Raw genomic sequence first — 12,924 nt, 5'->3', positions numbered from 1 at the left:
AGCGTTGCGTATACGGTCCAACGAGTCATCTATCCTGGGTAGAGGATAAACGTCCTTTTTGGTGACCTTGTTCAGTTTACGGTAATCAACGCAAAAACGCAACGTACCGCCCTTCTTCTTTACTAGCACAACTGGCGAAGCCCAGGGTCTGGTTGATGGCTGGATGACGTCGTCCTGAAGCATCTGCTGGACTTGGTCACGTATAGCGTCTTGCTCTTTTTGCGACACCCTATAGACGTGTTGTCGGATGGTCTCTCGGTGGGTTCCGTGATGATACGGTGCTGAGCAAGTGGTGTCTGTTTAACCTTTGACGTAGTGGCAAAGCAGTCTTGAAATAAGCCGAGTAAACGCAAAAGGCTTTCTCGTTGAGACGAAGGTAGTCTCTCGTTTACCTCGAGAGTGCTCGCGAACGCCTCGTCAGGGTGGCCATTCGATGAAAATAAAGCTAACGTGGACGAACCATCGGCATTGGCAAGTTCTTCACAATATGCAATGGCAGTGTGTCTCGTTAGGTGGCGATATTCGTTGCTGAAGTTCGTGACCAGCAGGTGAACACGCCTATTGCTAGGCTGAATGATTCCTCGGGCAACACAGATTTGTCGTGAAATAAGGAGAGACAAATCGGCCTCTGCAATTACCGCGTCAGACATGTCCTGTCCCAATTCTACTTCGACAAAGAGGCTGCTTCGAGGTGGGAGAGTCAGAGAATCGTCGGTAACACGAAGTGCTCTTTTCCGGAATTGTGTACTGTCAGTTGCAGCGCAAAAAGGATCCTCGAATGACACAAGTAATTCACGGAGGTCGATGACGGCGCCGTATTCACGAAGGAAGTCCATTCCTAGAATGACTGGCCGAGAGCACACGCGCAATACGAGGAAAGAGCCTGCAAATGTCGACGTACGTATACGAATGCGTGCCGTGCACATACTGGTGGGCATCACTAGATGGCCCCCTGCCGTGCGCAACTGGTGTCCTTGCCATGGTGTGGTAACCTTCCTCAGTTCAGATGCCAGTCCGGCGCTCATTACGGAATAGTCGGCGCCGGTGTCGACGAGGGCGTTGACAGCATGATTGGTGTGATTGGGGTCAGGGGTGTGACGGCCTGCCGGACTTCTTGTCTGATTACATCCGCGAGGGCAGACACAGCTTGATGGGATTCCACCGCCTGAAGCTGTCGCAGTTCGTCCCGAACAATACTTCGAATGAAGTCTGCGAGGGCCTGTCTCTCGCTGTCAGAGCCGATAGAGCATGCGGTGGCGGGATCTGGCGTTCGTATTGTGATGACCGCTGCTGCAGCGTACGTTCCATAGTGGTCGCCTCACTGATGAACTGGGCGACTGTCGTCGGTGGATTGCGCACGAGCCCAGCGAAAAGCTGTTCTTTTACTCCGCGCATCAAATGTCTCGCCTTCTTTTCCTCGCGCATGGCAGCGTCCGCGCGCTTGAAGAGCCGAAGCATGTCCTCGACAAACATGGATACTCGTTCGTTCGGCCGCTGGTTTCTGCAGGATATGGCTTGTTCAGCCCTCTCCTTCCTCTCGGTCTTTAGAAAGGCGTCACGGAGCTGACGGCTAAACTCTTGCCAGGTTGCAAAGGAGCCCTCGTGGTTCTCGTACCACATCTTCGCAGAATCCTCCAAGTAAAAAGTAAACTCGGCGCAGCTTGCGAACATCGTCCCATTCGTTGATACAGGCAACCCGATCAAAGTGGTCGAGCCAGTCATCAACATCCTCGAAGATATCTCCATGAAACGGCTTTGGTGTCTGTGGCGCATGAAAAACATGGGCGAGAAGAGAACCATGGGCATCCCTGGTTTGGACCGCCTGGCTTGTCATCGGAGTTGCCATCTTTTTGGGTGTCGATGTCAAGGGACCAAATTCAGGGGGTAACCCACGCAGGCGGCGGCTGCTTCTTGCTCTGGGAGATGTAGCTGTCTCCGCGATGGTCGACACAGCCGAAGTACACGTACCCAGCGTCTCCACCAGTAATGTCGCGAGCAAAAACAAGACCTGCAGCCAGGAGTTCACCCGAACCAGAGAAACGAAAACGTTCTCTTCTTCTTCGTAGCCTAAAACGGGTATGAGCCACAGCGGCTCGTTCATCAATGGTGGCAATATGCAGATGCTGTGCGTAGGCTTCCGCAACCACCCTACATCTCGCGCTCACAGCCCGCACACCCAGCTGCTTATACTGCACCTTGGGCGGCACCACCAGTCGCCAATTCTTGGAGGACGCCCGATAGCCGACCGATATGCTACGCCTGCTTTAGTCCCGGACACGTTGCCCGCTACTTCCGCCGTCGAGCTCAGACGTTCGGCGACTATGTCCGATCGTCGCAACCCGGCAGCCAACCCTTCGCGCAATACGAGCCGGTCTCGTCACCTCGCTATGCCCCTCCCAACGACCCCGACTTTGTGACGCCGCGCGCACCCTCTCCTCGTCGGCGATCGCCCTCCTTCATACGTCGCCGGCCCAGACCTTCTGACCAGGAAAACTAAGCACCGCAGTTCAAGAGGCAAGAACTGCGCCATTTTCGAGCTGTCTAAGCCCTCGCCCCTCTCCTGCTAACGTGGTCGCAGTAACTGTTGAAGGTTATTATACTTTCGCCCTTGTAGACACCGGCGCCGCTGTTTCTGTTATTGCCGCTAATGTCTGCCGTGTATTACGTAAAGTCACGATGCTGCTTTCGGGACTGTCACTCCACACCGCAAGTGCACAGCAAGTAACGCCTCTCGCAGCCTACACTGCAAGAGTGTCCATCGAAGGCATTGTTTACATTGTGGAGTTTATTGTCCTCGCTGTCTGTACGCATGATGTCATCCTGGGATGGGACTTCCTATCTCGCCATAATGCCGTCATCGACTGCGCACGCGCTGAAGTTGAGTTTTCATCCTGTTGTGATGTCCCATTACTTGACGCTCTTCATCAGCCGCCGAAGTTGTTCGTGCATGAAGATACCGATATTCCACCTGAAAATTTCGCACTTGTTCCAGTTTTATGCAACGCCTACACTGACGCTACGGTCTTCTTTATGCCTTCCGATATCTTCACGAGTTGTCGAGCTCTGCCGCTGCCTTTCGCAACGATTGACCTTGTCGCCGGAAGAAGCAATATGTTCATACTCAACCCACTTTCTACACCTGTCACTTTGCTTGCGGGGGAATGCCTCGGCCGCGTGCAGGATCTCGACCCTTCGTCTTTGGTTGATGTCCCGGATGACTACTGCGACCACCCAAAATCACTGTCAGCCCTCGAGGAGTCGTCCAAGGATACGTTTTCCAGCGCTATCACCGACACCCTCACTCCCACCGAACATGCTTACCTGCTTGATCTTCTGCATGAGTTCCGGAATTCTTTCGATGTGTCCCAACCTCAACTAGGCCGCACGTCGCAAGTCAAGCATCATGTTGACACCGGCCTACACCAGCCACTGCGTCAAAGGCCATACCCTGTCTCCACTGAAGAGCGCCGCGTCATCAACGATCAAGTCGAAGATGTGCTTCGTAGACGTCATTCGACCATCTGACAGTCCCTGGGCGTCTCCCGTCGTCCTGGTGCGTAAGAAAGACGAATCTATCCGATTTTGCGTGGACTATGGTTGTCTGAATAAGATAACCCGCAAGGACGTATATCCTTTGCCGCGCATTGATGACACCATTGACACCCTTCACGGAGCAGAATTCTTCTCGTCGCTAGATTTGCGGTCTGGCTAGTGGCAAGTTCCAATGGCTGAAGCCGATCGCCAAAAAACTGCACTTATTACATCTGACAGACTATACGAGTTTAACGTCATGCCCTTTGGGCTTTGTAACGCGCCCGCCACGATTGAACGACTTATGGATAATACGCTACGTGGCCTCAAGTGGAATATGTGCCTCTGCTACCTCGAGGATGTCGTGGTTTTCTCGCACGACTTTTCTACGCACCTCCTTCGCCTCAGGCACATTTTGACTTGTCTGACCAACGCTGGCCTGCAGCTTAACCTGAAAAAATGCCGCTTCGCTGCACGCGAGCTCGTCATCTTAGGCCACATCGTGTCGAAGCACGGCGTATTACCTGACCCAGCAAAACTTCGAGCAGTCGCAGAATTCCCCAAGCCGACGACCATGAAGGAACTTCGCAGTTTTGTAGGCCTATGCTCATATTTCCGGCGCTTTGTTCGCAATTTTGCATCCATCATGTCACCATTAACCCAGCTTCTTCGCGGTGACGTGAACCTCTCCTCCTGGTCCCCTGCATGTGACGTTGCCTTCACCACTCTGCGCCGTCTGCTTACTCCCCACCTATTCTTCGCCACTTCGACCCGACGGCTCCTACCGAAGTGCACACCGACGCCAGCGGAGTCGGGCTAGGTGCTGTCCTCGCTCAACGAAAACCCGGCTATTCAGAATACGTTGTAGCCTACGCTAGCCGCACTCTGACGAAAGCCGAAACTAATTACAGCGTGACAGAAAAAGAGTGTTTGGCTCTGGTGTGGGCGCTTGGAAAGTTCCGGCCGTACTTATACGGCCGCCCGTTCGATCTAGTAACTGATCACCACGCGCTTTGCTGGCTCTCCACGCTGAAAGACCCTTCTGGCCGCCTTGCGCGATGGGCACTCCGCATCCAGGAGTACGACATTCGCGTCGTATACCGCTGCGGACGCAAACACTCTGACGCTGACGCCCTGTCCCGCTCACCTTTGCCATCAGATCCGACGTGCGGGAACACATGCCTCCAGACCTTGTCATCGTTAAATCTTGACTCAATTGCCACGGAACAACGTCGTGACCCATGGATCGCATCTCTTCTCGAGTATCTATCCGGTACGCCCAACCTTCCGGTATCTCGATCCCTCCGACGCTTCCATTTCGCCATCCGTGATCAACTTCTCCATCGACGCAACTACTCTCCTAATGGCCGCCGGTGGCTACTGGTCATTCCACGCACTTTACAATCGCAGGTATGCGCCTCTCTTCAAGATGATCCACAATATGGCCACGCCGGGGGGTTCAAAACATATGAACGCCTTCGCCATCGCTATTACTGACGCGGCATGTACAATTTTGTACGCAAATTTGTGCAGTGCTGTCCTGACTGCCAGCGGCGCAAATCAACACCGCTACGTGCGACTGGCGAATTGCAGCCACTTCCGTGCCCTGCCAAGCCATTTTATCGCGTTGGCGTTGACGTCTACGGCCCCCTTCCATTGACACCAGATGGAAATCGGTGGATTATAGTGGCGGTCGACCATCTAAGACGCTACGCCGAAACAGCCGCTTTACCGAGCGCTACCGCTCATGATGTCGCCTCTTTCATTTTACGTCAATTTATCCTTCGACATGGCACCCCTCCAGAGCTCCTTAGTGACAGAGGCCGCACTTTCCTCTCCGAGGTCGTCGAAGCTCTGCTTTTGGAATGCCATGTCATTCATCGGAAAACGACAGCATACCACCCGCAGACTAATGGGCTAACAGAACGGTTTAACCGCACGCTGGTTGATATGCTCTCAATGTACGTGGCATCTAATCATAGCAACTGGGACCGTGTTCTCCCATACGTCACATTCGCATACAATACTGCAATACAAACAACCACGGGATTTTCACCTTTCTTCTTTCTTTATGGACGTGACCCTTCCCATACAATTGATACTCTACTTCCCTACCGTCCTGATGCTTCCGAATGTCCACCTATCTCTGATGCTGCTCGACAAGCCGAAGAGTGCCGCCAGCTCGCCTGTGCGTTCACCTCGGACGAGCAGCAACGCCGGAAAGAAAACCGTTGCACCTCTCTCCCGGATCCCAACTATGCCCCAGGCTCTCTCGTGTGGCTTGCCATCCCATACCGAACTCCGGGACTCTCATCAAAACTTGTCCCCCGGTACGAGGGGCCTTACACCGTTTTAGAGAAAACCTCTCCGGTTAATTACCTAATTGAGCCAGTTTCCCGATCGGATGACATGCGCCGGCGTGCACGTGATATCGTCCATGTTTCCCGCCTAAAACCGTATCATGAGCCTCTCCCTGAAACTTCTTAGGTCTTAGGTCTTAGGAAAAGGATGGCTCCTTTTTCAGCGGGGGCGATTGTGAAGAAGAAGATGTGCCTACAGCAAGCAGCATCGACAACGCCCGGCTCTCGGCTTGTGCTTCGGTTCGTTGCTGTGCTGATCGCTGGACGGGTTCTTCACGCTGTCTCGTCGCTGTCTTTAACGGCTAATAAACCTCCTCACAAGTTGAATAAAAATATTAAATTAATTTCTGTTAGCGAATAGAAATTCTAATTATTTGAGCATAACAAGTCAAAAAACACAAGTTCATCTTCTTGATCATATTGGCATAGTGACAGTAGCAGATGTTGCCCTTCCAATGTCATAAATTTCTCGAGATGAAGATCAGTTCTAGTTTTGCTAACCATTAGTAGGATAGACACCATGTACTGATTTTACAGAGAAAGCTGGAAGCTTGCCGAGATCAAAAAGGTCAGTGATATTCCCCATTCAGTGATTTTTATTACGACCCTACATGAATGTCATGTTCACCGGCCGCCCAATACTAATCCCCAGAGTTATATTCCAACTTTCATCAACTGACTCTTATGTTCTCGCCCCTTTGAGGCGTTCCCTCCAATAATAATTTCGTTATCTGACTTAGGTAGTTTTTTGGGTCATTACCTCAGCCAGAGCCAATGCTTTGCTGTGATGTTAGAAATGATCATAGAATTACAATGTACCAAGGGCCCTGTTACATTATCTGTCTGTGCTATTTTCATGTGCAAGTTTAGAATGCCGGAACCCATACCAGGAGGCTTCTCGGTGTGTTTCGCTAAGATAACGACATCTTTTGATTCTTGATCAAAGCAACAGTACTCACAACTTAAGCTTCCCCATTTATGAAGTACACTTGGCATACATTTTTCAAAACAGCAAAGCAGCGCAAAGGATATCAGCTTTGACAGCTCCGGCTGCAGTGAGACGAACAACGAGATCTTCAGAGGGACTGAGGGAGTCAATCAGAGTCTTATACAGGACGGGCCTCAGCTCGGGCGACATTTTTACACCAACCCACTGGCCAATTAGCCAGGCTACACGACGACGCACAATGCGGTACCTGCAAGAAAATGAGAGAAAATAATAAAGAGTTTTAGCAAGTTGAGGAAATACTGTATGCACGAGCGTTACCGTATGATGGTAGCACTTCTTTTCCAGTCATAATCCTTTTGCTCGTGCATGCACCCCTACACAACAAAAGCATCTTCAAAAATTAGTGTTCGGTTGTCAAACCTGATCGTTGTCTGCCAACTTACGCATTGTTAACGAGACACCTCACGTTCGAGGAACAGGGTGGGGCAAAAGCACATTAAACTGGAAAGAAGAAATGCTACCGTATTGCCTGACCGTATATTCTTAACTTGCTAAAACTCTATAATGAGAGTAACCCCTGCACTGTACACCACAGAAATACTATTACTGCAATTTGTTTTTGTATTTATTAACAAAATTTAAGTTTTAGCAAAATAGATTACTGTATAGTACTCCTATAATATACATCATTTCTATTAATTAAACCTGCTAACCAAAAAGAAATCAAGGCGCATAATTTGAAAGTCGTTAAAAATTGCTCTAACGTACTGCCAGGTTACATTCTTTATAAACGAATGTGAGTGCTTTTTAAAAGTATGCACTACTAAACACTTCATTTTGAGCTTCGACCAGTGCTCTGCCACTTCTTCTAAGACTTGTGCAACTTCAGACGAGATGGCTTTCTCACTTGCAAGAAAATGAACATTGTACAGCATAATAACTTGTCTTCTGTGCAAAGAGCGGTCATTCACTCCTCACTCTATAAAGTTCCTAACGTGCAGCCATTGTGTGTGATTAGTGGTAGCCCTATGCATGGTGCCAGAAAAAAAGTTGCGTGGCCTCCCTGCACCCTAGAGTCCCCAAATTTAGTCTCTTTTGAAGTTCTTTTATGCAAGCTTTCAACTGAAAAAAATTACCTTGGCTCAGAAACTTTCAATTCAGGAATGAGCACATGAAGAAACCAATTGTCGAAGTCCAATTCATCATGTAAATCAAAGGCAGCGAGTCCGACAGCTGTGTACACTGCAATAAGAAGAAAAATAAAAAAAACACTATAATCTATGACGTACAACAAAAGCAGTCACATTGGACGACATGTTAGATGCAGTTTAACACACATACGGGGTAAGGGAGTGTTAACATCAACTTGGTGATACGTTACAAACAAAAAAAAAAGGCCTTTGATTATGTGGCCAGACATTTTATAGCAAAAATAGATACACCATGAGGAAAAATTAGCTAGCAACGAGCACAAAGCGTCCACCTCGATGGGACAGTGGCTACTGCGCTTGGCTGCTGACACAAAGGTCGCAGGTTCGATCCCGGCTGAGGCGGTCACATTTCGAAACAATTTTCAGAATTCCTACAACTTTAACCTGCACTGTTCTAATCTGAAGTCGCTTTGTGGTTACTCAAAAGCATCCTGGTGGGAAACAGTATTTTTGAGTAAGGAAACATTTTTGACACATCACTGCAGGAGGCTAAAAGGATCTTAAGTATAGTAGCTTGGTATTTAGGGTTCTTCTGGGACTCCTATAGATACTAGTTTTCGCATACACACAGTAATAACCTCGCACCTGCGTCTCTGTTGAGCATAGCCTGAAAGCTGATGGAGCCCTCTGCTGGCTGGATCCCCTGAATCATCTCAAGCAGTAGTGGGGCCAATGTCTCCCGAAATTCATGAAAGATCGTCAGGAAAAGGACTTCACTGCATTGCTGTAGATGAAATGCATCACACAAGTCACATCAGTTGACTTACACTTTGCATACAACAAAATTCCAAAGCATCAATCAAACTTCTCTCTAAAACAGCTCTCTCTCTCTCTTACATTTTTCTCTGTAACTGTGGTGGTGTTTACCGAGTCTTAGATTGACCACCAGACTTCTCTGATTAAAATAGCACACATTAAATTCTGGATTCACACATCATGTCATATAATATACACAAGATGACAAGCATTATTCTACAAGTGAAACAAACCGTGCACGCATGAGCAAGTGCTGCAAATCTGTACTCTCCATTTCTTCCGTACTACAGCCTTTCCGTTTGTACATATGCCGGCTCAGTAACACCAGAAGTTGAAATTTGCACATCTTGGTTATCTCAATGAAGTAGGGAGGGAGAGCTTGCTTTCAGCGTTCCATATTATCCTACATTGTCCTACAGATAATTTAAATGTACTCGATTTGGTCTCTCTCATTACAAAACAGAATGTGGTACTGAATATCACTAGCAAAGGCAGCACATGCATCATCCGGATAAAAGGAAAAGTGACAAATAATATATGTAAAAATACGAGTGTACCTACCCTTAAGCAAAACTTCCATGCTTCTCCCCCTCCATCTGATGCTGTAACCAAACAGAAGCCCGTCAACAAAGAGTTCAAAGCAACCTCATAAGCAAAAATGTTAAATATGGTCTTCTGCCCTCGCTTTCCAATTAAATTTATACATTTTTTTGCAGAAGCTGCTATATAAAGCTGATTGTAGCCACTTGATGAAGTGGTAGTTCCAATACACAAAGCAGCACGAAACATGTACACTTGATACACTTGAACCCATCTATAACCAACTCGAAAGTGCCGTGATAGGTTCTCGTTTTAACAGCAGTTATTTGTATATGGGCACACCCTTGAAAAACTGCGCTTAGTGACCTAGCCAGTATGTTTTGGTGCACATTCATTAAAAAGTGCTAGCAACCCCTCCAGTGACACGTTAGGCCCTTTCACATTTGAGAATCAGTTTTAATCGATAGCATAGGAATATTGTAAGTGTACTAAAATATGATCATAACAACTGTCATATCTGCGATCATTATAAGTGGGTTCAAGTGCAGTCAACTCTGCCTTTGGGTTCCTAGGTGCAGCACATTCCTGGCTAATGAAACTGCTTATTCAATTTATGTCGAGATGACTCTCCTATGATCCAATGTATTGGTGTCTTTGTTGTCATATCACAACGCCTTATACGTTTTCCTGAGCTGCCCTCTGCCATTTCCGTAGGGCTTGGGTAGGGACCAGGACAGCAGATGTGGCCAGAATCAAAAACCTCCAAGAAAATAAGGCGTTCAGCGACTTTTCCAATAGGGCAATGGCACATGCGCCATGGTATAATGAAAAAGGCGAGTTGCGGGACTGTTTTTGCTTGACACATCACAACACGGCACTCCGAGATAGCCCCAGCAGCCCTGAAGAGCGACCATGTTGACATACCATGGAGCTTGGCCTGACCATGTTCTAAGGGCATCACCCGTGACATGTTTCTGGTTCTCACCAGCAAAAGCACAGTCTGCGAGATTTGTAATATCTATCCAAAGCCCCGAAAGTGGTTTTAGCACGCACAGTTAACAAAAGTAAGGCATTAGCAATATTTTTATATTGCCTGGTGAGCTATCACAAGAAGAGGACTCTACACGGATGTGTCAGGTATGACTTGTAATGCGTGGAAAGCAGTGAAAAATATAGATAGCCACTTCTGCTAAGTGAAAGAATGGTGTTCCAAATACAGTAGACTCTAAGTTAAACGAACTTAAACAGAAGTGTAAGTGAAACTGGTTTCACACTTGTATTCTGCACTGACGTTACTCACTGTAAATAGAACTCCTGTTAAACAGAACACAACTTTCTGAGTCCCTTCAGGTTCTGTTTGTTGAGCATCTACAGCAGTACACCTTTTTGCAGTGTCATATGTCAACACCCAGTATTAGACAAGATGTTTCCACATGATAGATACAATTAAACCAAGCGCACTGCCCCGGAAAACAAATTGGTGGCTTCAGCTGTACTCACCAAATCCCTCAGGGTCATTATCCCATGTAGCCAATTCCTCCTCAGTGAGCAAAAAATAGTGCAGCACTAGCCGCCGGCACATTTCTGTCACCGTAGCGTAAGTGAAGAAGGTCATTTTTATCTGAGCAGCTTCCATGGTGGCAGGATCTTGTACATCTACAGAGAGTATGCAATAGTAAAGAAAGCGTTTGAAAGAAGTGAGAAATTCTTGCAACACAAGTAAATTCAAGAAATTCAACATACTAAACTAGCTCCTAACCTCTTGCCTCCAAATAAATGCTCTGCAGTTTACTACACAATGTGAAGTGAGCAGACTGCAATGTTAAAACAAAGCAATGTTTTAAAGTGAAGGCCACAACATTCGAGTAAAATTACGACACGTTCTTCTGCCATTGCTATAATGTTTCTGCCATGCAGGGCCCTAACTTTGTACTTTGAGAAGCAGGAGCATACGATCAGAAAAAAATAAAAACAACATAAAAACACTTCAAACCTCCTACACAGCGCTGCCTGCTCAATACCTAACAGCAAGAAATTAGGGCACCCTTAAGCTTCACGACTTGAGCGCGACAGCATTCCGTCGTTTTTCTTTACTAGAACGACTGGCGAGGACCAAGCGCTGCTGGATGGTTGAATAATCCCGTCATCGAGCATCTCTTTTACTTGTGTCTGAATAGCCTCGTGTTCTTTAGCAGAAACGCGATAAGGCTGCTGCTGGACGGGGCGGACGTCATCGTCGGTAATAATTCGATGCTTCGTGAGGTGTGTTTGACGGACTCTTTTAGTAGAAGAGGCGAAGCAAGATCGAAACTCCTTTAAAAGGTCGTGGAGTGCAGCCTTCCTCTCGTCTGACACCGTTGAATTAATGTCGATGCGGTCTAGAAATTCCTCATCCTCATGCGTTTCCTCGGACGCGAAACACTCCGTGACGTCGGCAACAGGGTCCCCATAAGCTAGGGTGGTTCCGCGGAAAAGATGCCGGTGCTCGTAATTGAAGTTCGTAACTAGTATCGTTGACTGTCCGTCACGGACGCGCACAACACTTCGGGCGGCGCATACACCTTGGAGCAGCAGAAGTGATAGGTTGCTTTCAGCCACCACGTCGCCGTCTTGGAAGTCTTCACAAGTGACTTCGATGGGAACAGTTGCTCAAGGTGGCAGCGTCACACTGTCGTCAGCAACACGCAGCGCAGGTCTACAGCTGTTATCAGCGTCTCGATCTGTTGCGCCTTAAGTCGAGAAGGTCACGATGCGCTCACGGAGATTTATGATGGCACCGTATTCCCGAAGGAAGTCCATGCCGATAATCAGCTGACGCGAACAGTCGCAAAGAACGAGGCAACTGAGCACAAATGTTGACGCACGAATTTTCACTCTTGCGGTACAGCGACCCAGCGGCGTTGCAACGTGTCCTCCAGCTGTTCGAATTCGCGTTTCATTCCACGGCGTGATCACTTTCCTGAGATCTTTCGCTAGCCTCCCGCTGATGATCGAATAGTCTGCACTAGTGTCTACCAATGCACTGACCTGAAGACCGTCAATCAGCACAGGTATGTCGAGTGACTTGCGGTCACTAGGTTCAGATGTGGATGTCGGCGTTTCTTCGGTACTGCGATTATTCTCTGACAAAATGCCTTCGGCGTTTCTTCGGTACTGCGATTATTCTCTGACAAAATGCCTTCGGCGTTACGTGCAAGCGTCGATGGGAGGTCTTCCGCACTTTGAGTCCCAGCGACCTTGCCCCAGAAGGCCGCTACCTTCAGTTTTCCCGACGAGGGCTCGGGGAGCGTTCCCGTGCCGTCACCCCGAAACGTGGCCCAGTGGCTGCGGGTCTCCTCGGAGATGGTGACCGCGATTGCCGTCGTCTAAAGGGTGCACGCTGTTGCGCGAGATACTCTTCGATATCCCTTGGCCTTTGACCAATTCGGGGACGAGGGGAATTGACGGAAAATCCGCACAGTCCAAGTTGCTGGTATGGGCATTCGCGGTAAATGTGACCAGCCTCCCCGCAATGATAGCAGAGGGGTCGTCTGTCTGGTGTACGCCAGAGATCAAACTTGCGCATCGGTGTACGGCG

General features: G+C 48.5%; 1 protein-coding gene across 1 annotated transcript in view; it reads right to left on the bottom strand.

The window, feature by feature from the left end:
- The window catches only part of Impbeta11 (importin beta11), an 80,850-nt gene that overhangs the window by 46,775 nt on the left and 21,151 nt on the right, over positions 1-12,924 (bottom strand). The window contains exons 10-14 of the mRNA XM_075893763.1: positions 10,848-11,003; positions 9,369-9,409; positions 8,637-8,775; positions 7,977-8,082; positions 6,924-7,087 (exon numbers count right to left, since the gene is read on the bottom strand). Coding sequence (XP_075749878.1) covers positions 6,924-7,087; positions 7,977-8,082; positions 8,637-8,775; positions 9,369-9,409; positions 10,848-11,003 — 606 coding nt within the window. The remainder of the gene's footprint in view (positions 1-6,923; positions 7,088-7,976; positions 8,083-8,636; positions 8,776-9,368; positions 9,410-10,847; positions 11,004-12,924) is intronic.

This window comes from Rhipicephalus microplus, chromosome 1 (assembly GCF_043290135.1).
Source record: "Rhipicephalus microplus isolate Deutch F79 chromosome 1, USDA_Rmic, whole genome shotgun sequence".
Classification (NCBI taxonomy): domain Eukaryota; kingdom Metazoa; phylum Arthropoda; class Arachnida; order Ixodida; family Ixodidae; genus Rhipicephalus; species Rhipicephalus microplus.
Note: the sequence above shows the minus strand (reverse complement) of the source record. Positions and strands in the feature narration are given on the sequence as shown.